The sequence below is a fragment of the Cervus canadensis genome, chromosome 17 (genome assembly GCF_019320065.1).
Source record: "Cervus canadensis isolate Bull #8, Minnesota chromosome 17, ASM1932006v1, whole genome shotgun sequence".
In the NCBI taxonomy this organism is placed as follows: Eukaryota; Metazoa; Chordata; class Mammalia; order Artiodactyla; family Cervidae; genus Cervus; species Cervus canadensis.
The window spans coordinates 39,120,574-39,143,848 of record NC_057402.1 but is presented as its reverse complement, the minus strand read 5'-3'; the positions used below and the strand labels follow the sequence as shown (position 1 = coordinate 39,143,848).

Here is a 23,275-nt window from a genome sequence, read left to right as displayed (position 1 = left end):
TCCTTTGGCAGATTGTTTAAAATTTGCAGTTGAATCTTTTCACATATGACCAAGGCTCTTTACATGCACCTGGGTCCTAGGGTGAATGAGTTTGCATGGGAGCCTTTAAGAGCTGACCCTCCATTGTCTCCAGTCCTGGGGGTCTCCTGGGCATGAAGCCCACTGGTTTTCAAAGCCAGACATTTGGGAGGCTTGTCTCTCTAGTGCAGATCCCCGAGGTGGGGCCTGACATGGGGCAGCAAACCTCTGGCTTCTCAGAGAGAAGTTATGTGTTTGTGAGCTCCCTCCAGACTGTGGGTCTCCAGGCCTGGAGTTGGGATGGGGAGATGGTGTTGACGAGACCATGTCTCCACCTCTCCTACCTGCTTTGAGGTGGCCCTTTTAGCCTTTGTTGAGTAGCTGCAGCTAGCTCTTGGGTCTCTCTCCAGAGGGCATTTTTTTCATATTAATATGTAGCTTAGATTATTAAGTATCCACGAGAGGAGGTGAGCTCAGGATATTCCTGTGCCAGTGTCTGGAAGCACTCCGTTCTCTCCTCCTGCCAGGGTCCTTGCCTGAGTCAGCACCCCCTGTCGTCCCCCGCTTCCTGATGTCTACCTGGTCCCCATGCCTCCCCCTACCAGTGTCCCTTCCTGAGTCAGCACCCCACGTTCCCCCCCTTCCCTGGCTTCCCGGTGTCTAACTGGTCCCATGCCTCCTTCTAAACAACTCGGCTCCCTTGCCTTGCCCCTCTGGAGAGTCGGTGGAGGCAGCACAGCATGCAACTCCTGGTGATCCAGGGCCGACTGCTCTTCCTTGGCTCTCCCTTGCCCTCCCGGGATTGGCTGGTTTCAGGTTTCACCCGGGACCTGGATTGAGGCCAGCTTCACCTTCCCAAGCTCCTTGATGCAGCCTCATGTCCCTCCCACAGCTGAGACTGATTTTTTTTTTATTGAGTTCTTTTATTTTCAACTCATGAATTTCTACTTTTGTTTGTTTATTAATTCTTCCAGCTTTTAAATTTTTATTATTTTTTCCTACCTCCTTGAATAGAATGTTTTGTTCTTTATTTTCAGGCTTTGATGTGCTTTAATAAGTAATAAACATTTTACTTGTTTTCCTCTCATTACCTATCTCTGGCTTAATTACACAGTGCTCTTATTATTCATTTCTGAACAATCTTTAATTTCATCTTTGATTTTTTTTCCCCTGTAGCTCAAAAATTATTTATAAGGGATTTAAATGTTTTTTCCAACTTCATATAGAATTTTTTGGGTGCTCCTTTTGTTGCTAATTTTTAACTTTATTGGAATCAGGGACTGTTCTCTGTATAATTTCTGCCTTTCTGAATCTGTAAAGTTCTCTGTGTGGTCTAGGACATGCTTGGTTTCTTATGAGCATTCCAGTGGGTATGTGACGAGTACTTGAGGAGTACTTTTCCTCCAGGCTTATGCGAACAAGTCTCTACAAATTGGACCAGAGGTGCACCCGTGCCCCTAGGCCGCCTTGGCTTGCAGATGTGTTTTGTGTGGCCCACACCAGTGCTTTTTTTTTAACTAGAGGAAACATTTATGGATCAAGAGATTTTATGTAGAAAATAGGAATTTGCCGCTTCTCTTGAAAAAAATGAGAAGCTCTGGCTCCGCTGGCCCTCGTTCCTTCATGGCAATGCTTAGCTGGGGCTGCACAGTGGCCGCCCTGAGAGGTCGGTTTCCGCACCCCGCTCAATGCCTGGTCTGGTAGGCCTGTCCATGTCAGCCATCTATTCTGCCTTCCTGGTGCCTGGAGAGGCCACATTTGTCACCTGGCTGCATTGAGCTCCTTCAGGTGTGTGGACATCTTGTATTTTGTCTGCCTGGTCTCTTTCTGAGAAGGGATGTTAGTCTCTATATCAGTTGTGGATGTGTCGATTTCTCTCAATTTTGATGTATACATTTCATAGTTATGTTACAAGATGCATAAAAGTTATCATCTCTCTTTGTTGTAATGGCTCTTTAATCAGTATAATACATTTCATAGTTACATTAGTTCCATTACAAGATGCATAAAAGTTATCATCTCTTTTTTGTAATGGCTCTTTCTTTAATTAGTATAAAAATTCCCACTTTGTCTTATTCTCTTTTTGCCTTTAATTGTTCTTTAGGGGATATTAATATTGCCAAGCCTGGTAAATTATTTTATCATCGCTTTCCTCATGTATTTTTCATTTCTTTACTTTTAACCTTTTGTAAGCAGCATGTGGGCTTCCCTGGTGGCTCAGTGGTTAAAAAAAAAAAATCACCTGCTAATGCAGGAGATGCAGGTTCGATCCCTGGATTAGGAAGATCTCCTAGAGGAGGAAATGGCAACCTGCTCCAATATTCTTGCCTGAGAAATCCCATGGACAGAGGACCCTGGCAGGATACAGTCCACAAGATCTCAGAGTTGGACATGACTGAGCAACTAAACAACAAAGCAGCGTGTATCTACTTTTTTTTTAAATTTTTTTGGTACCACCTAAGAGTCTCTTTTAAAGGGAATTTGATGTAGTCACGTTCTGATTCCAGATATATTTGTTATTGTGTTTTGATTTTTCTTTTATTAATTATTTACTAATGTATTAAATTATTTACTTATATATTTTTTACTGTTTGTCATTGTTTCTTTTACTTACTCCCTTTTGCTGGATAGATTAGATTATTGCCTCTTCTTTATTTTTTTTTTTTTTCATTGTAATGGCTTGAAATTTTTGCATTCCAGTTCTGTTTTTCTAACACCTTGAAACACACCTATCTGAATTTATCTTTCTGCAATGTTGCACTTTGATCTGTACCTGCCCACTTCTCCCAAGCTAAGCAAGAACCCAACTGTAATCCTGCTCCCCTCTGCCTTATTCCTCTCTCTTGCGGTGCCCCCCACATTGGGATTGCCTCCCACATTGGCATCATCCAGGATTTTCAGTCTGTGTTGTTACTACATTTCTACATTACGTGGCAACAGTTATGAGGGCTTCACTGCAAAGATGGGCCAGTTTTTTGGTTACCTTTTTTCTTTGGTCCTATGTCTTTGTTTTATGTTAATTGTTTTATTTTACAAGACTTTCTTCTCTACTAAGGTCATTCATTCTTTCAAAAGATATTTTTGAGTGCTTTGCTGTATATATGGGTAGCTATCTAGGTAGTAAACTTTCTGAGTTCTTGAAGTTTCTATTTTCTTCAACAGTTTTGGCTGAATTTAGATTTTAAGTTCAAAATAATTTTCACTGGGAATTTTAAAACCCATGTCCCTTGGTTTTTTTGGTATGAGGGGTCTGGTGCCAATGTTAATTTTTGTTCCTTTTCAGATAACTTCCTTCTTCTTCCAGAATCTTTCAGGATTGTTTTTTCTTTTCCTCATTTTGGGATTCAACCTGTGTGTTGATATGAGTTTGTTTTCCTTTTCCTGTCTGGCCCTCCTGAGTTATTAATCATCTTACACTCCAGAAATCATGTGAACTCAACTGCTAAGGGAGGGCCAGTTTCTTTGGTCATCACTGTTTAGATTTGAGATTGAAATCTAAAGACTTCTGTGCTTGGCTTCAGGGGATCCTTCTGTTATATATTTGACTCTCTTGCTTACTTTTCCTCACTCCATCCTCCCAGAACTCTTATTAATAAGACAGTGACTAGAACTCTGCCTCTTAACTTTCAAACTTTTAATCCCTTTGGCCTTTTGTCTTGGGTCTTGGGAGAATCCCTAAGCTCAGTTGTTTAGTTCTCTGATACTCTATCTTTGCAGTTTTGACACTTTGAAAATAATTTATCTTCTGGGATGTTTTCAATCAAGTGTCCATTTGAAATAATTATAGATTCACATGCAGTTGTAAGAAACAATACATAAAGATCCAGTGTATCCTTTACCCAGTTCTCCATCATGGTGATCTTTGTGTAACTACAGCAACAGCATCACAATCAGGATACTAGCACTGAGACAGTCAAGACAGAGAACAGGGTCACAGAGAGATCCTTCATGTAGCCCCTGTACTGACACAACCACTGCTGCTCAGCTCCTTCCTTAACCTCTGGCAACCATTGTTGCCTCATTTAAAAAATGATGTATAAATGGAGCCATAATTTGGGACTAGGAATATTTTGGGAATGTCTTCCTCGTGCAAAAGTGAATTAACTCTAGGGACCAGTCTCTGTGTGTGTGTGCGTGTGCATGTGCCTAGTTGCTCAGTCGTGTTGTACCCCGTGTTAAGAAGTCACTCTACTTCCTACCCCAGAGTCAGTACCCGATCACATTGGCCAGCAGAGATTGTCAAGTACTCTGTGGTGGGATTGAATCATGGTACTGATAAATATAAATATCCCAGTTACAATGTATACCTGAAGATGTTCCATTAATATGTGTTACAGATGTTAAGAGGGTTAAATGTAAACTTTGCCCTCATTGTATTTCCCGAGAAGGAATTAAAGTTGAGAGATGAAAATTTAAGCAAATATTCAAAACTTTTGAGTACAAAAGAATTGATTTAAATAAAATTTTCTTTTCCTTTCATTTTTAAACATGTGAAGAAATGAAGTTCAAGAGTCTTCCTTCCCAGCTTTCTTATGTTTAACTAGAGGTTATAATCAATGTCTGAGTAGAGTATGGGACTACATTGATTTTTAAGTCATAGAAATATTAGCTTCTCCATGTTCAAACATTTTCTCTCCAACTTGTTAATAACTTATTTAATATCAATGTTAAAAAATTTATTTTTATCTGATCAGAATAATTTTTATCTTCTAATTTCTGACCTTAGTTTTGTTATTATTATCTAACTGATTTGTAATAAAGGTTGATAAAACTTGAAAAAAAGGAACCATATACTATGTAACTGTTGGGATTAGTGTTTTGCATCATTATGGTTCTTCCAAAATTCTTCCAGGTTGTTGAATACATCTGCAGTTTGATCCTTTTCATTGAGAAATAGTATTCCATGGTATGGATGTAACACAGTTTGTGTCACCACTCGCCCACTGAAGAATATCTGTGTTGTTTCTAGTTTTGGGGGTATTACTAGTAAAGCTCCTGGAAACATTCTTGTATGAATGTGTGAGCATTCTTCCATTCTTGTGTGAGCAGTACCTTCATTTCTTTGGGATAGACGTCCAGGAGTGCAGTTTGCCGGGTTCTATGGAAAGTTACATGTTCACTTTTTTTTTAAGAATCTGTCAGTGTTTTTCTGAGAAGCTGTGCCATTTGACATTCCCATTGACACTGTGTGAGTGATTCAGTTTCTCTGCTGCTTGCCAGTATTTGGTATTGTCACTGATTCTACATTAGCCATTCTGATAGGTGTGTAGTGATATCTCGTTAATTTGCATTTCTCTAAGGCTAGTGATGTGGGGCATCCTTTCATGTCCTTATTTACCATCTGTGTGTCCTCTCTGGTGGTATGTCTCTTCATGTCTTTTTTCTCATTTTCTAATTTTTAACTATTAAGTGTTGAGAGATCTTTATATGTTCTAGTTATTTGTGCTATGATGATGATGTTGTTTGTGAATGTTTTCTCCCATTTTGTAACTTGTCATTTCATCCTTCTCAACTATGTCTTTTCCAGTGTAAAATTTCAAAATTTTGATGAAATCCAGTTGATCAACTTTAACTTTTATGGGTCATTTTTTTTTGGTATCAATCTTAGAGCTCTGCCTTATCTTACATTCTAAGGATATTATCTGTTTTTTCTTTCTAAACGCTTTATAGTTTTATAAAAGTTTTTTAGTTCCATTTTGAGAGATCCACCCTGAGTTAGTTTTGTATAACGTGTCAGACCTGTGTCAAGGTTTCTTATTCTTTGTTTTGTTTGCCTGCAGACATTTAGTTGCTGTGGCACTGTGTGTTGCAGTGCCTTTCCTCCATTGAGTTGCTTTTGCACTTTTGTCAAGAGTCATTTGAGTTATTTGAATGAGTTTATATTTGAGCTTTCAGTCTGTTCCATTTATCTATGTGTCTGTGTCACTCTGCCTGTGCAGCAAAGTCTTAACTGTCATAGCTACAGAAAGTTATGAAATGAGGTAGACTGATTGTTCCCACTTTAGTTTTTCTAATTCTTTTGCCTTTCTGTACAAGTTTTATCATTATTTTGTCAGTATCAAGCAAAAAAAAAATCTTGCTGGGGTTTTGGTAGGAATTGTGTTAAACCTGTACATTAATTGGGAGAATTGACCTTTTTACTATGTTTATGAACACAATATGTCTCTTCCTTTATTTGTATCTTTGATTTCTTTCATCAGCACCATGAAGCTTTCACCATGCAAGTTCTATACATGTTTGGTTAGGTTTATAGCTATTTCATTTTATTTAAATGATGATAAAAGTCATTGTTTTTCTTTGACATTCATGTGTTCATTGTTAACATACAGAAATACAAATGTTTTCTGCATGTTAATCTTGTATCCTGCAACCTTTCTAAACTTCATTATTAATTCTAGGTGTAGATTCTTTTAGATTTTATACTTGATACTGTTATCTGCAAATTGGGGCAATTTTATTTCTTCTTTTTAATCCATGTACCTTTTATTTCCTTTTCTTGCTTTATCATCATGGTTACGACTTCCGGCCAAGAGCAGACATCCTTGCCTTGCTCTTGACCTTAGGAACAAGGTCTGGACCTTTACATTAACAATAACTTTTTTGTAAACGTTTTTTAGGAAGTTTATTATGCTCCCTTCTATTCACAGTTTTTTGAGTTTTTTAAAGAATGCATGGATGTAAAATTTTGTCACCACCTTTTCCTCATCAAGTGGCATGTTTTATGTGATTTTTCTTTAGCTTGTTAGTATGGTGGGTTATATTGGTTTCTGAATATTGATCCAGTATTGGCTGTAGAGTAAGCCCCACCTGGCCATGGTGTTTTCTTTTCCTTTTTGATATATTACTGAAACCCACTTGCTAATATTTTGTAAAGGGTTTTTATGTTCATGAGGAGTCTTGGTTTGTAATTTCTCTCTCTCTCTCTCTCTCTCTCTCCACTGTGTTTGATCTTAGTATCAGGGCAGTCCTAGCTTCAGTAAGTGAACTGAGAATTGTTCCCTCCCTTTTATGTTCTGGAAGTGATTGTGTAGAATTGGTGTTAATTCTTTAACTACTAGTAGACTCTTCTGACCTAAAAAATCTCTTTTGTAGGGAGATTGTTTTTTAATTACAAACTAAATTTCTTGAAAAGTTACAGAGCTGTTCAAATTGTCTGTTTCATACTGAGTGCAGTGCACATATGCTATATTGTGTCTGAGTCTTTGTGATCCCATGGACTGTAGCCCTCCAGGCTCCTCTGTCCATGGGATTTCCCAGGCAAGAATTGTGGTAGTTTGTATGTTGTGAGGAGGTGGTCCATTTCATCTAACTTGTCACATTTATTTGTGTAGAGTTGTTTGTAGTATTCTCTTATTGCACTTTTGGTGCAGTAGAGTCTGTGGTTATATTTTGTTTAATTCCTAATGTTGGTAATTTGTGTCTCCCCAGCCCCCCTATTTTTTAAGTCATTGTTGCTTGAAGTTTACCAAGTTTTAGTAATCTTTTTAGAAAACCAGCTCTTTGTTATGCTTATTTTCTCTAGTGTTTTTCTGTTTTCTACTTCATTGTTTTCTGCTCCCATCTTTATTATCTCCTTCCTTCCTCTTGCTTTGGGCTTAGTGAAGTCTTTTTCTCGGATCTTGAAGTGGATGCTTCCGTTATTGATTTGAGATGTTTTCCTCTTCTCTGATGTAAACAGTGGTTCCGTAAATCTCTCATAGTAGTAAGTTTAGCCATGTCTCACAGATTTTGATATGTTGTATTTTCCTTTTCATTCAGTTCAATGTTTTGTTTTTCCCTTGATACTTCCTTTTGGGCTCATAGATTATTTAAGAGCATATTGTCTTGTTTCCAACTGTTTGGAGATGAACTGTTCTCTTTCTGCCATTGGTTACTAGTAAGAGTCCAAGTTAGAGTCCCTCGTGGTTGTGGAACACACTTGGATAGGAGTTCAGTTCTCCTAGATTCATTGATGTTGGGGTGAATCTATCTTGGTAGTCTTCTGCATGCATTTGACAAGGACATGTATTCTCTTGTTGAGTAGAATGTTCTAGAAGTGTCTATGAGACCATATTGGTTGCTGTTGGTGGTGATCTTCCACATCCTTGCCAACTTTCTGTCTGGCTGTTCAGTAGACTATTGAGAGAAGATGTTGGAGTCTGGCAAGGTGGTACTGGACATCCCATTGCCCGCTTTGTTCTGTTTGTCCAACCTTGGTGCCCTCATCCTTCGTGTCAGACTATCAATGAAGCCTGCTGCTGCCCACTGGCAGCCCAGAGAGGAGGTGGCTGTCCCACCCACCTAACCCTAACCCCAAACCTAACCCTAACCCTAACCCTCATCTAACCCTAACCCTAACCCTAACCCCAACCCTAACCCTCTGGTGTGGCAGGACCCTAACCCTAACCACCCCTCCCCCTTGCCCACCCCGCTCCACCCCATCCCCTAACCACCACCCCCCCAACTCCACCTCCTGCTGTAGCCTCGCACCCCGCCTCCTCCTCCTGCCCCTTGTTTTCCAGGGCTGTTACTGTTTTATTCATTTCTTTTCTTGCTCCTGTTATTTCTAGGGCCCTGAGTAGGGGTGGACCAGGGGCTCGATTTCCCTTTGTCATCCGGCCAATCAGTATTTTTATTGTGATGGCGCTCAGTGCTGTCACTGGTTGCCATTAGTTACCAGATGCTATACCAACACACACAGTCGTCTGTGCATCTGGTCCTCAGAATGACGCTTGGAGCTGGGTGTTAGTACCGTCACTTCATGCCAGGGGAGACTGACAGTCAGAAAGGAGGCTTGCCTGCTACGTCTGGGTCCACACCACTGCTGCTGGCAGAGCCAACATGTGAGCTCAGGCCCCTGGCATTAAGCCGAGGTCGCCCCTTTGCAGCTGTGGCTCCCGGTGCTGCAGTGGTGACCGGGTGAGGACTGTTGCCACCACGCCCATGAGGAGGCGCAGAGCAGATAGAAAGGGTCCATGGTCCACAGTGGGCATGTGAATCCTTCTCCTTGGCTGCATTCACATTTCTTCCAAAGGTAACTGGGCCTTACTTCTCTCTTCCGGCGTCATATGTTCTAAGCCGCCCTCTCCATCCTTCCTGTGATAACTGAGACAACCCGGGAAGCCACAGAGAGAGGATGGCGAGCCCTCCCCCGCCCTCTCTCCTCACTGTCTTTATTCTCTCACTCTCTTAACCTTTTTTAATTTTAGCCCTGTGCGTAGTGTTCCCCACCCCTCTTTCCCTGTCTGCTTCTGGGTGGCAGTGGTGGTGGGTGGGCTCAGACTTGCGCCCACCAGCCTTCAGCTCATCATCATCAGTGTCTCACTTGCCAGGTGAGCTCTGGACAGAGCCCTCCCTGCTGGTTCCTTGAGAGCCCCTCTCAGACTTGAGGGGTGAGCCAGGCCTCTGCATCAAGTCCTCTGGCCTCAGGGCCCCTCCCAGCGTCCTGTAGGATGCTCATCCCACCCTGGCCTAAGGAGAACTTGCTGGGTGAGGTCACCTGTAGGGCATGTGATGAAGCCCTTGCCCTTTTAACTTTAGGGAGCGTCTGGCTTTTGGCGAGTTGTTCCCCTGAGCTGATGCTTAGCAGGACTCACACATTTCCCTGAGGTAGGATGGGGTCACCTGGAGCACAGCCTGCCCCTGTGTCCAGCTCCAGCTCAGCAAAGCCCCCCAGCCCGAGGGACAGATCCCCAGGCTGCTTGGGGGCAGGCGGTGCCCTGGAACTGAAAGGTGTCCTGCTCAAGCCTTGTGAAGGACAAAGGTCGGGCGCCTTTTCAGCCTGTTGACTGTTTCTGGGAAGGAAAAGTGCAGCAGCAGCAGCCACATTCCTGCTGGTGTTTTTGTTCCCTGTTTTGATGGGGGAACTGAATCATGCTTTTCCTTTCATAAACAGGAGAATGTTAAGTACATAACAGCTAAATTAATCCTTGCCCATAAATTAGTTCATTATGTTAATTCAGACTCACAGAACTCAGTCTCATTAGCGTTTCCATTAAGCTGTTTAGGCTTACGAGTATTTTAAGAGTACAATTTAAGCTGCAGATTAATCTTCAAAGGCTCCAAGTATGTTTTTAACTGCAGGAAAATTTAAAATGCATTGGGAGGTTTGGGGGGATTTAGTGACTGTGGGCAGCCACAGCCCTTGCATTCTCATCAAAGGCCCCCACCTGCTGCGTATGGTACCCCGAGGCTGACAGGAGCCTTAGGAAGGAGGAGATGGGCAGGTGTGGCCACCATCCTCCCCACAGGACAGGTGAGCCAGTTCTAGGCTGCATGTGCGGTTCTGAGGTTGTCCTCATGGACACTGAGTAGAAGCAATTCCGCTCCTGGGGGCTTGTGAGAAAGATAGGCAGGGAGAGAACGCAGAGTATGTCCGAGCCTGTGTGACAAGCCAGTGGCCTTCTTGCTGGGTGGTGTGACTGTCCTCTTGTCACTGCCTCCTGGTCTCCATCAGAGGCCCACTCAGGGCATCCTGTCACAGGACATATATCCTTCAGGGCTCCTTGCATCCCTTCCTGCCCTGCCTACTGTCCCCTGTCCCACCCTACCAGCCCTCACTGAACTGCTTTGCTCTCTGGACCCTGCTCCCTGGTGCAGAAACCACGAAACTCAATCAGGATTTCAAATCTCCAGTGCACTGCTGAGGTTCTTGCACTTTTTACTGTTCTCTGACAAATCAGCAGAACCTGATTATGAAAGCGTGACCTGTTTTGAAATAGAGTTTTCATTATTATTCAGGTATGACAGGCCCACAGGTCAGGAGACAGTGGTCCCTGAGCCGAGTCTATCACTCACAGTTCCCAAGAGAATAGGTCATGCTGCTGTGGGGGACACATGGCAGGCTCCAGGGTCTCTGTGGAGGCAGAAGAAGCAAGGGAAGCAGTGATCTGTAGCCCTTATTGTGGTTTCTGCACAAAAGAAGTGAGGAGGGGGGAGCAGGCTTAAGATGGGCTAGTTTGAATCATTTCAGGTCTCGGGGCTTAGGGGCTGCCCCTGGTGGTCTGGTTCCTGGCCCTGGGGTGATTGGGGCAGATGGAGAGTAACCTGAAGGTAAGACACCCCCTCCCCCAATGAAAGACATCCTTGTGGGGTGGGCTCTGGATTGGCTGGTTTGCCCAAGGAAGACATCCTGGGGGTCTCCTGTACCATCTCCAGGAACTGGCCAGCCTGGGAGCGTGGGGCTTCAGTCCCTGCAGGGTCAGCAAGGCCTGAAGCATCAGAATACAGAAATAAGAGACAGGGTTCATGCGAGACCTACTGGAAGAGGCCTCCTCTCAGGGGCCCAAGACGGTTCAGGACCCCAAGAGTTCACTGGACACCGCCGGCTCCTGCCTCGTTTCCACCATGAGGGATATCAGACTGAGCAGGAGCCCAGGGAGACCTGGTGTGGTGGTCAGCCGCGGTGTTTGGACACTTCCTGTGACCCTGTGGCAAGTTCACATGTGCCTCCCAGTCCCGCAGACACGCCCCAGGTCTTAGAAGGAGGCTGTTCAGTGCAGGCATGTTTACAGATCTGAGAGCTTATTTGTCTTGGGCCATAATGAGAGCAGAAGCCTTTTAGGTTTGCAGCATTTCTAAACAACTGTTGCAACCTCCCTCATCCCAGAATGGCTGTTGTTGGTAGGACAGAATATACTGTAGGTTTAGTGGAAAAAGAGAGAAAGACTAAATCAATTCTCTGTGGAAACTGCTAAAATAAACTCAGGATTAATGAGCAAAATTTGTTGGGGAGGCCCATTTGTCACACTCAGGAAGCCACAATCTAATTTTACTTGCCGCTGTTCATTGCTCTTGCATTGCCATTCATTTGCTGAAGGCAAAACACATTATCTCTCAATGGACAGGAGTGGGCCCACATCCCGCTCCCCTTCCCTCCTCCAAACGACCTGATGCCTGACTTCCTGTCGGGGAGAGGGAGGAGGGCAGGGGGTGTTCTGGTTGTCTTTTCCTTGGCTCACCAACAGAAACATTTTCTCTCAGTTCTAGAAGCTAAAAGTCCAGGGTGAAGGTGTTGGCAGGCCTGGTTTCTTCCAAGGCCTCTCTCTAGACCAGCAGATAGCTGCTCCTCTCTGTCTCCCCATGGTCATCCCTTGGTCTGTGTTGTCTCTGTCGGAATTTCCTCTTAGAAGGACATCAGGCCTGTCGGATGGGGGTACACCTATGTGACCTCACTTCAGCTTAATTACTCCTTTAAGACCCTGTCTGCAAGCCCAGCACCGCCTCCCCTCCCACTGGCCTGTGATAGTGGACAGATGCAGGGCACTTGCAGGGGCGATGCAGTGGCCCTGGGTGGGTTTGCCTGCCGCACACAAGCCTGTGGTTTGCACGTGCTGTGTGCTCAGTTGCTTCATTGGAGTCCGACTCTGTGTGACACCACGGACTGTAGCCCACCAGGCTCCTCTGTCCATGGGATTCTCCAGGCAAGAGTACTGGAGCGGGTTGTCATTCCCATCTGTAAATTAGGAGCAGGGGAAGGGAGGAAGGATGGGTCACTATGAGAAAACTGTGGTTGTATTTTTAACTTCCTCAGGAGACCTGTAAATCAGTGCTTTCGTCGGGTTCTCCAGGACAGTGAGGCTGCTGTGGGTGCAGGTCAGTCTGTGGAAAGGTGACTGCTGCAAGCCCAGCTGTGCGATCTTACTGGCTGTGACTCTGCCAGGGGCTGAGCTGCCCAGCAGGCCCCGCAAAGCCCCCTCCCACTCCTCCTCGTCACACTTCTCCCACCTCGTTCCCTAGATGGGACCTCAGAGTGGACGGGCCAGCCCCGCTTGTCCCGTTCCCGGGAACCCTGGACCCAGCCTGCTGCCCAGTTGTAAGCACACCAACAACCAGGACAAACCAAATCCAGATGGTTTGTCTACATTATTTTTGTACTTGACAGTTTATGGGAAATGGGTCTTTATTTTTTCATTAACGAAATGATGACTGTTTTCTTCAGTTGGGCATTTCGAGAGCCATTCGCATTTAATACTAATACTGGAACAGCAGGTCTCTACTGGAAATATTTACCTTTTCCTTGTTGGCAGCTTGTCAGTGTTGGGAAAACAGATGCTTAATTAAAACCTCAGTATGTCGTGCTTTCTTCCTCACACATCAGTCAGTCTCCCTCCAGGATGGAGGAGGAGCCATGTGAGAGGTGTCGGGAAGCATTCTGGTCTTCTGTTTTTACGTACTTGGGGGATGTCTCCTGGCATCTTGTTCCTGTTCAGACATTGGCATTCCACCACCCATCCCTGGCCTGGAGAGGCCTGAGGGCGGCAGGCTACTGTCACCACCTGGATGGCAGAACTGGTTTGCTTTTAGCTGTGTGTGTGGCCAGTGGGGTCTCTTGCCCTGGAGAATCCATTGCTAAAGATAAGGACATGTCTGCTTTTTCTCAGAAAGCAGAGGGTATCAGGGCCCCAGTGTTATATTATCCTCCCGACTGCCCCAGCAGGTTTCGTGGAAACCATGGGCTCAGAGAGTGTGAGACCCTGGCCCAAGGCCAGACGCAGCTGGGATGTGATTCCACCCTGGGACTGTCTAGCCCCTGCTCTCTTCCCCCTGAAGCACTCTGCTCTTCATCTTGCCCCAAGGCTGCATCTTTGCCCCATGAAGCAGCCAGCATCCTGTACTGGCTGTGGCCCCTCCTCAGCTTTCATGGCTCCAAGAGTCCCAAGTTCCCATCTGTGACACAGCCATAGAGACAGGGGCCCTGGACACACAGACCGGAGAGACAGGAGGCATGGTTTTGGGGGCCATGCCGACTGCTCTCATCCCCCAGAAATCAGAAAGGAGAAAGTACAGCACGGGGTGGTGGGGGGGTGGTTCATCCTCCACAGATGCTGACAAGCCCAAAGAATATTTGGCTCTTACTCTATTCAAATAGAGAACCTCTATTTATCAAAAGACACCGTAAACAAAGTGAGAAGTCAAGGCACCAACTGGGAGAAGGTATTTATAACATAAGTAACTGACAAAGGATGAATTCCCAGTGCACACTGTGTTATTTAAGCCTGCTTCCACTCACATTAAAGCACCCATTGTTAAGGCAATGGATAAACTAATGCACATTTCTGAGTACTTTCCTGTGTGAGGGGCAGGCCTGGGTCAAGGCCTCAGGTGTTCAAGTTCATATTTTCCCAAGATGGAGGTTTACCTGTGTCTGTTACTTTATTTAGCAGGCTTTGTAACTAATGTGTGTACCAGGCTTTATTTAGTAGGCTTGTAAAGTGTGTACTAGGCAATCCTTCATGTGTCAAATAGTAAATGTTTTAAAAATAAAGGTAAAAAGTAGTTATTGTTAACAACCCCTGGAGGTAGGTTCTACTGCCCCAGTTTTTACAGATAGGGTCAGACTAGCTGCTGACACAGTGGCCACTTACCGCGTGCCAGGCACGTTATATGAACCATCTTTTTTGATGTTTTGGCGCCTTAGCAGATGTGATAGCTTTCATCACTGCACATTACAGACATCAGAAGCTTAGGGAGATGAGATAGCTCCGTGGTTACTAACTGGTTGCAACAGGTGGTCAGGCAGGGTCTCCCCGGTGGCCTGCTGCATGTTCCCCCACCTCCCGTGGGTGAGGGGCCGCCTCCCCAGGCCTCCTCTCTGGAGCTGGTGACAAGGTGTCTACCCCACCTCGTCCTGTGCCATCACATCCAGGCTTAAACGATGGTGGCAACCCCTCATCTTGCTACCAGGCACCCAAGGGTCCAAACCGCTCAGGCAGCCATGACGAAATCCCGCAGACCAGGTGGCCCAGACCACAGGCCCTTGTGTCTCACAGCTCTGGGGGGCTGAAGCCCAAGTTCAAGGTGCCAGCCCACTGCTTTCTCGTGAGGGCCCCGTAGCGTGGCAGCTGGCAGATGACCACCATCCGTGTCCTCACGCGGCAGAGGATATGGGAGGCACACTCTCGCCATCTGTTCTCCTGAGTCTGCTTGTCCTGCCCTGGCCCCTCATGACCACATCCGAACCTCCTGAAAGGCCTGCCTCCAGATGTGCTGGCATGGGGTTAGGGGATCAACCCTGAGCCTGGGGACACAAGCCTGCGGTCCATGGAGGGTGGAGAAGAAGGAGTAGGGAGCAGGCGGAGCCAGCAGGTGAAGCAGTTGGCGTTGGTGTCTGCTTACTCTTGAGGCTGTCCAGCCACAAGGAGCCAGCCGTCTGGTGACCTCAGCCTTCCCTCAGGCCTCGGCCAGGGCCCATGTGGTTGTGGGCGCCATTGTTGAACCTGTGATGGTGCTCAGGTCTGAGTCCCTCTCGTTCTGCTGTGAATTTCTCTGATATTGTGTTCGAGCAGGGTTTCCAGGCTGTCAGGGTGGGAGTTGCTAGTGGCTGGGGTCCCAGCTGAATATGGGGCCCGATGTTGTACATGGGAACCCTGCCCACGAGGGGCCAGCATCCACACGGCTCTCACATCCGCCTGTGCTTTCAGGCATCCGAATGCTGGATGGAGATGTGACTGATGTGGTGGAGGCCAAGTCTCTGGGCACCAGACCCAATTACATCGACATCTACAGCGCCAGCTGGGGGCCGGACGATGATGGCAAGACGGTGGACGGGCCTGGCCGGCTGGCCAGACAGGCCTTCGAGCACGGCATCAGAAAGGTGTGGTGACCCACAGCCACGGTGGGAGGGCACGGTGAGGGGCAGAGTGAGGGCTCTCAACAATTAAAAACCAGAAAGAATAAAGAAGCCAAAAACAATATTAAAAGCAATTCTACAAACCCAAGATGATCTTCTCTGCACATTGAAGGGCTCTGCTTCTCACCCTTTAAGAGATGAGTACAGGATCAGCTTCATGCTGGATTGCAGTCTGTCTTATTAAGTAACCAACACAGAAGTAAGGAGAAATCTTGTCATGTAGGTAGCAGTGAATAAATTTTAGGGATGTCCCTGGAGGTCCAGTTGTTAAGACTTCACACTTGCAGTGCGGGGGCAGGGGTTCCGTCCCTGATCAGGGAAGCAAGTCCCTACATGCCCCCCCAAAATTAAATAAATACATAAATAAATTTGAGGATCACACATACACAGTCGGAGTGACTCAGGGAGAGCCCCGACAGGATGAGGTGGGACCAGGGCCAGAGCGAGGGAGAAGTCAAGTGTGGGCTCAGGGCAGCAGCCACCCACCAAACCAGAGCAGAGGGACGTCATCTCATTACAGAGTCGCTGCTCCCAAGGTGCCTGCAGCTCACCTGCCAGCCCCAGGACTCTGCCTCGCAGCCTGACAGCCCCCGGCTTGGGGTGTGCAGCTGGGTGGTGGGGGTCCTAGACTGACCGCCTGGCCTGTTAGTGGGGCTCTGCAGGTGGAAGGGTGTCTGGGACTCAGCCCACCTGCCCACAGGACCCCCATCCTGGAGCTCTCTGCATGCATCACAGGCTGTGTGCTCACCCCGCACCCCCAAGGCATCAGGTCTCCATGGTGCTCCCTCCCAGCCAGTGTGCCACACAGACATTTAGGATGTCTGGGGTGGAGCCCACCAGGGGCTGTCAGAGCAAACAGATGAACATGGGCCCTCAACCTATTGGCCAAGGGGGGCAGAGGAGGACACCCCAGTCACCCCGTGGTCATCAGTTCTGGGTCCTTGTGAGTTAGGAAAGCTGGGGAAGAGAGGGTCCTAGAGACAACCTAGGTCTCACAAGGAGGGGGCACAGTGGATTTCTGGGCGAGGACAGCTTCCTGGAGCAGACACCGGCCTGTAGTCAGTGTCCTGGTGGCCCTGAGTGGCCAGGCAATGCCAGCGAGGTTAAAGCTGGAAGTCCAGGCCTCCCGAGGCAGGGTTTATGCCTCTGACTTCTCCTGTGGGAGATAGGACGGTGGGGCCAGGTCAAGCCCATTTTATTATTTATATACTTTTACCATATTTTTTTTTTATAAATATTTATTTATTTTATTTATTTATTTGGCTGTTCCCAGCCTTAGCTGCAGCATGTGGGATCAAGTTCCCTGACCAGGGATTGAACCCTGGCCCCCTGCATTGGGAGCACAGAGTCTTAGCCTCTAGACCACCAGGGAAGTCCCCCATATTTTTAAAGTTATTATTTTATTATAAACTGTGCACCATGATTAAAGTGTGGTCAGTACATAGTTAACAAGTCAGATGGTACCAGTGGTTGTCCTGAAGGCAAGGCTTACCGCCCTCTGCACCCCACCCCGCCCCCCTCCACGGGCCCTTGCTGATGATTTCCTTTGTCTGAATAATACAGTCTGGTCACTTTTCTGGATGTGCTGGGTTTGGTCACTTTCTATCTATTAATTCCCTTCTAGGGGCTGGGGTGTTTGTCTCCTGGAACACCCCCAGCCTCAGACCCCATGGTCTGGTGGCTCCCGGCCACGAGATACTGTACACAAGTGTGAGGCTTCTTATTCCGCCCTCTCTCCTCCCGGGCCGCTCAGGGCTTGAATGTCTGAGAAGTGAGTGACCAGAGTGGGGCTCCGTTCTCACGTCCCTCACAGCTCTGTGCTTACCCTGACGCTCGTGAGACAAAAGAAGAGAGGGACGGGTAGACATCAGCACGTCCACAGCTCACACTCTGGACACAGACGTCTTCCTCTGTCCTCATGACTCTGAGGAGATGTGCAGGCTCTTCAGTCAGCTCGGCGAGTGGCCGAGCTCACCAGGTGCTGGGAGGTCAGGCGCAAGCCCGTTAGCCGCTGCCAGATGCACAGATCTTATTGCCCCAATTTCCAGCATCCCTCATGTGCTGGGTCATGTGGATCTCACTCTTGACACCAAGGGGAACCTCCTAAAATTAGGTGTAAGTTAGAGACCACTTTTATTGAATGGAAGATGCTGCTTTTTAAAGATATTTTCTTTATTCACTTATTTGATCACACCGGGGCTAAGTTGTGGCACATGGGCGGTTTAGTTGCAGATGTGAGCTCTTAGCTGTAGCATGTAGGATGTAGTTCCCCAACCAGGGATCGAACCTGGGCTCCCTGCATTGGGAGCACAGAGTCGGAACCACTGGACCACCAGTGTCATCCCTGAAGATGCTCTTGGAGAGGTGTGAATCCTGAGTGTCAGTCATTTCTATGAGATGATTTCTAAAGATTCTGAGAGCTGAGGACGGGCTGTTTCCAGGAGATGGGCTGGTTGTCTTGGCCTGACCTCTCTTGGGTATACAGGTGAGCTGTAGAGGGTGGAGTGTTGGGAGCTATGAGGGCTCCGCTTCCTGAGTTCTGAGCCATGCCAGCCTCATTCAGCCATCGGGAGTGCAGAAGCTGCAGTGGGACCACGTGGTTCCCACCACTCGTGTCAGTTTCCTGAGATACTGAGGTCATTTCAAGGGTTTTTTTTTTTAGTCTTTCTAAATAAAATATGTCACATAGGGAGGCTTAAATTGCAACTGTCAGAAGCTGTCACTGATAATCCTTCTAGAAATTTGATGGTCTCAAACCAAACCACATTCTTCCATCTGTTTTCCTCCTTGATAACCCATTTGTCACTTGCAGCCCCCCTTGTAAAACCTGACTGCATCCTTGGTAGATGGTATGGGTTCTGGTAGGCACCATCAGATGCTGTACTTTAGTATAAAGAGGTGTTGGATATTGGTCCTCATGTGGCTGGTCACCCAGAAGGGGAGAGTCTACCACACTGTGGCTGAAGCCACTGGCTGGGTCCAGCGCCAGGCATTCACTAGCACTCCACATCCACAGATGAGCCATCTGCTTCCCTGGCAAGATGTCGAAACACATTCTGAGGAGTGGAGGTGGTGTCTTCCTGAACAGGAGTGTGAGTTCACAACTGGGGTTGACACATCCTCACCCTAGAGCAGGGTCCCCGTCTCCAGGATCTGATGCCTGATGATCTGAGGTGGAGCTGATGTAATGATAATAGAAATATATAGTGCACAATAAGTGTAATGTGCTTGAACCATACCAAAACCACCCCCACCCCGGTCTGTGGAAAAATCATCTTCCATAAAACTGGTCCCTAGTGCCAAAAATGTTGGGGCCCACTGCCCTAGAGCCTCCATCCTGTGGCTTCCAGGTGAACAGAAGATGTGGAACGTGAACACACAGTCCTCAGAGACAGCTTGGACGTTCCTTACACCTCAGCCCTGGGAGTTTCCTCTGCCCCGTTCCCATACTCTTTCCAGGAGACTGTTCTCAGAAGGGAGAGAGGCTCTGGACACCCTGACACCCATGAGAACTCAGGGGTCAGGGGTTCCTGCAAAGTGCAGAGTGAGGAGATGCAAGTCTTTGGCATTTAGGCCCCTGTTGTTTGCTGGCATCACTGGGGAGCTCATTAGAAACACGGACTTGGGCTTACCTGGACTAGCCAAGCCCATGCCTGCAACAGTGAGACCCAGGCATTGTCCTCTCACATGTGAGCTGTGTAAGTAGTGTGAGCAGTGTGGGCCATGTGAGTAGTGTGGGCGCTCACGAGTGTGAGCGATGTGAGCGGTGTGGGTGCTCATGAGTGTCAGCGGTGTGGACGCTCACGAGCGTGAGCTGTGTGAGCGGAATGGGCACTCACAAGTGTGAGTGGTGTGAACGGCATGGGTGCTCACAAGTGCAGGCCATGTGAGCGGTGTGGGCGCTCACGAGTACGGGTGGTTGTGAGTGTGGGCAGTGTGGGCACTCATGAGTGTGGGCGGTGTGAGCAGTGCGGGTGCTTACGAGTGTGGGCCGTGTGAGCGGTGTGGGCAGCGCTCTGCAAAGCGGGAGCAGGAATGTAGCTCCCCCTGCCTTGAGTAGCAATGGCCTTTGATCAGTAAACTGCAGTGTGGTGAGGACTGAAGGTGAAGGTGTCCAGAGAATCAGAGACAGGCTCTGATTGAATTTCATTCGGATTCTTGCTGCTTTGCATGAGCTTCGTGTGTGTTACTTGCACAGACAAACCCGTGTCCTCAGTCCTTCTAGAGACTGCCCTTTGTGCTGACCATGGGCAGCCTCTCTGTTGGGCTCCTTGCCACTGGGACAGGTCTCCCCAGAGATGTGGGAACAAGAGTGGATGAGGCAGCTTTGAGCTGGGGGCTGGGCTGTCTCTCAAGCCCCAGATTGGAGCTGGCGGGGATGTTGGAGTAAAGACAAACCGGCACAAGAAGGCGGGCCCTGGGGTCCACTTGGGCCACATGTGGGGTGTCCTGGCGCCTCCGGGGCAGGTGGGTGCCTCAACCCAGGTGGCCTTGGGTGCTGGGGTCACATGTCCACATCCCATCAGAAGCTGAGCTTCAGTCGGCTACCAGGGTTGCAGGATCCCTTTGAAAGCTTCCTTTAAATTGTCCAGTCATTGGGGAAAGCCTGGGTTTCCTCCTGCATGTTTGGATAGGGAGGTGGAGGGTGTGCGGAGACTGGGGTGCCCACCCATCTGGAGACAGGTGTTGGCTCTGCCCTCTGGGACCAGTTGCACCCACTAGCAGGTCCTGCCTTTGGACCAACAGGTCAGCTCCATCTGGCACTGGTGTGCTTGTTCAGCGGGTGTCTGTGGCTGAAGGAGCGGGGTTGGGCCTGTGGGTGAGGATGGAGCTTGGCCAAGCTGGCAGTCTGAGCGCGTCAATGTTGGCCCTGTGGAGGCCCCAGGGCACTCTCCTAGGATGGCCATGGGCATTCTGGCAGCTGGCCCTTGTCCCCTAGGTCCTGGGCCACCTGCTTTTCAAGGAGCTTTCTCCCCAGGAAGTGAGCATCTGCAGCTGGTTTTGCAGAACCTCCATCCTCTCCCTCCCAGGACTAGCTCTCACAATTCAGAAAAGTTAGATTCAGCCTTCAGCTCCCACATCAGCGTACATGGGGTGCAGTGTGGTGTTTATGACCATGGGCTGCTACAGAGGAAGGCACTGGCATGGCCCCGGGACAGGACAGGTCACGGGAGGGCCTGCATCTTCCCCTGAAGAGCAGGGAGGGCTCCTCAGTACCGTCCCGTCATTCTGCTGGGTCCAGAGTTTCACCAAGGACTCTGTTAACATCAAGAAGAAGCCCAGAAACCACACATTTGGGGCCCCCATCTGGTCCAAGTGCATCCTTCTGAGCTTCCTCCTGGGGGAGGTGTGCTGGAGCCATCGCAGGGGCAGTGGTCCCCCTCACGGCTGCCATTCCCCGACACTGAGACCAGCCAGTGGGGGCGTCCAGTGAGGGCTGACACCTGTCCCCACCCTCCCATCCAGGGCCGGCAAGGCCTGGGCTCCATTTTTGTCTGGGCGTCGGGGAATGGCGGCCGTGAGGGGGACCACTGCTCCTGCGATGGCTACACCAATAGCGTCTACACCATCTCCGTGAGCAGCACGACCGAGAACGGCCACAGGCCCTGGTACCTGGAGGAGTGTGCGTCCACCCTGGCCACCACCTACAGCAGCGGGGCCTTCTACGAGCGCAGAATCGTGAGTCTGGAGAAGGGTCTTGGGGGTGGGAGGGGGATGCGCCTGCCCCTGGTCTCATGAGTCCTCAGGGGCCCCAAGGAGTGGGGACTCCTGCTCTTGGTCCCATGAGTCCTCACAGGGCCCTGGGGGGTGGGGTCTCCTGGTCATGGTCCCATGAGTCCAGAGGGGGTTCCCAGGGAGAAGGGCTCCTGGTCCTGGTCCCATGAGTCCTCCTGGGACCCGAGAGAGGGCAGGGTTCCTGGTCACAGTCCCAGGAGGCCGTTAGGGCAGTTTGGACCCAGCTGCAGCCAGCCTGGCCGTCAGGGAACTGGTTGTGCCTCGAGGTAAACCCCAGACCCTTGGCAGCCTCCCTCAGACCCTGCCTTTCTAATTTTGGCACAGAATATCAATTAAAACCCTCTCTGGCTTTGGGGGTCTAAAAATACCCTTAAGAATGGGGTGCATTCTCACCACAGTGTCTTTTTTTAACTTTCTAAATTCTGCGGCCACATTGCTTGGGGTCCAACTGGCCCGTTCAGTTTCAACATGTAAAACAGAAGGAGAGAAAGTCTTGGCTCTACACTGAAACGTTTTAGAAATCCAAGTGTCTTGGGTGTTCCCTTCCTCACAAAAGGACTTTTCCACACCCTTTAGGTTGAGAGTGGTTTTCTGTCTGCTGCAGTGGCTTCAATGAACATAAATCAGTGTGGTTTATCTTTTAAAAATAGCTTTTACTTTAGTGTATGGGTGAAGTTCATGCTTGTTCCTTCCCCAGGTGCTTTCATACTTTAAAAAAGGTAGGAGGGGAGGGTTTCAAGTTGAAGTCAATGCAGAATTCAAGTGCACAGTCCTTAGGATGGTTTTTAGATGTCTAAAAAATGAGACCTTGGAGCTGGCCAGGCGTGGTTTAACCTGAAAACTCCCTGGCGTCTTTTCATTTCTCCTGCTGCCTGGCCACATCTGTAGATGTTATTTGCAGGCACGTTTTTACACTTTCCTGAAGGAGCCTGAGGCTTCCCATTGCCCACTGTCCTCTGCAGCACTGGGAGGATCAACGGTCCTCCTGTTGCCAGCCTGGCATTGGCCTCAGCCAACTCACAAAAGTACTCATTAAGTTGTTACTTTCCTTTCTGCTGGAACACGCATCCCTGGGATGGTGCTGAGATGCTGAATGGTGTCCTGTTGCTTTAAATATCTAGCTGGTTTGAGCGTGGACTTAGGACCTGTCAGAAGCCTGGGCTGGAGTAGGGGGATGGTGCGTGTGAGGGGGCCCCGTCCCTGGGAGCAGGGCTTGCAGTTCTGTGTGCTTAATGAGTCACACAGCCGGTGCATGTGTGTGTTTATGTGCGTGTGTGTGTGTGTACATGCACAAGCACACACCTTAGCTACAGAATGCCTTAATTTCTGTGTCTCTTCATAAAGAATTCTCTGAGCCCTGACGTTCGGTAACTGGGTGTCGCTGGGCGGAGGGCAGAGGAGAAAACAGTGGGCAGCAGCTGTCCAGGGCCCTTCCCTGGTAGCACAGGTGCCAGGTGATTTTGTTTCAACTCAGCCAAGGCAAGATGTTTGCTCTGAGTCCCTTAGAGACTCTGCCAGGGGGCGCGCCCTGTGCTGGATGCTCGGCAGCTCGTGTCTGTGTTCGGGCAGGCATCCGACAGCAAGTGTAGCTTGGGCCCCTGTCACTCTCGTGCACCGAGTGCCGACGGCAACTACTGCCTGGTGCTGAGGCGGCACCTCTCCCTCCTTCACACTCTCGTTAACACAGCCACGCCCCAGCAGCACAGAGGGTCTCAGGAGGGGGCGGCCCACCCTGGCTCCACTATCCCCTTCTGCTAGCCAGGGGAGGCTCCTCTGCTCACACCCTTTTCTCTGAGGCTGCAGAGCCAGCCCCAGGCCTACCCTGCTCTCAGGAGCTTGGTCTCCTGCCCAGACACCCCCACTTCCCTCCGGCCACTTTGGACTGAGCACAAGCATGTGCCAGGCACCAGT

At 48.5% G+C, this 23,275-nt stretch overlaps 1 protein-coding gene across 3 annotated transcripts in view; it reads left to right on the top strand.

The window, feature by feature from the left end:
* Nucleotides 1-23,275, top strand: part of PCSK6 (proprotein convertase subtilisin/kexin type 6) — a 165,852-nt gene that overhangs the window by 85,860 nt on the left and 56,717 nt on the right. For 2 of the 3 annotated variants that reach the window (XM_043489643.1, XM_043489644.1), the window contains exons 7-8: nt 15,420-15,592; nt 21,095-21,307. In XM_043489643.1, the coding sequence (XP_043345578.1) occupies nt 15,420-15,592; nt 21,095-21,307 (386 nt within the window). The remainder of the gene's footprint in view (nt 1-15,419; nt 15,593-21,094; nt 21,308-23,275) is intronic. The other variant, XM_043489645.1, reaches the window with a different exon arrangement.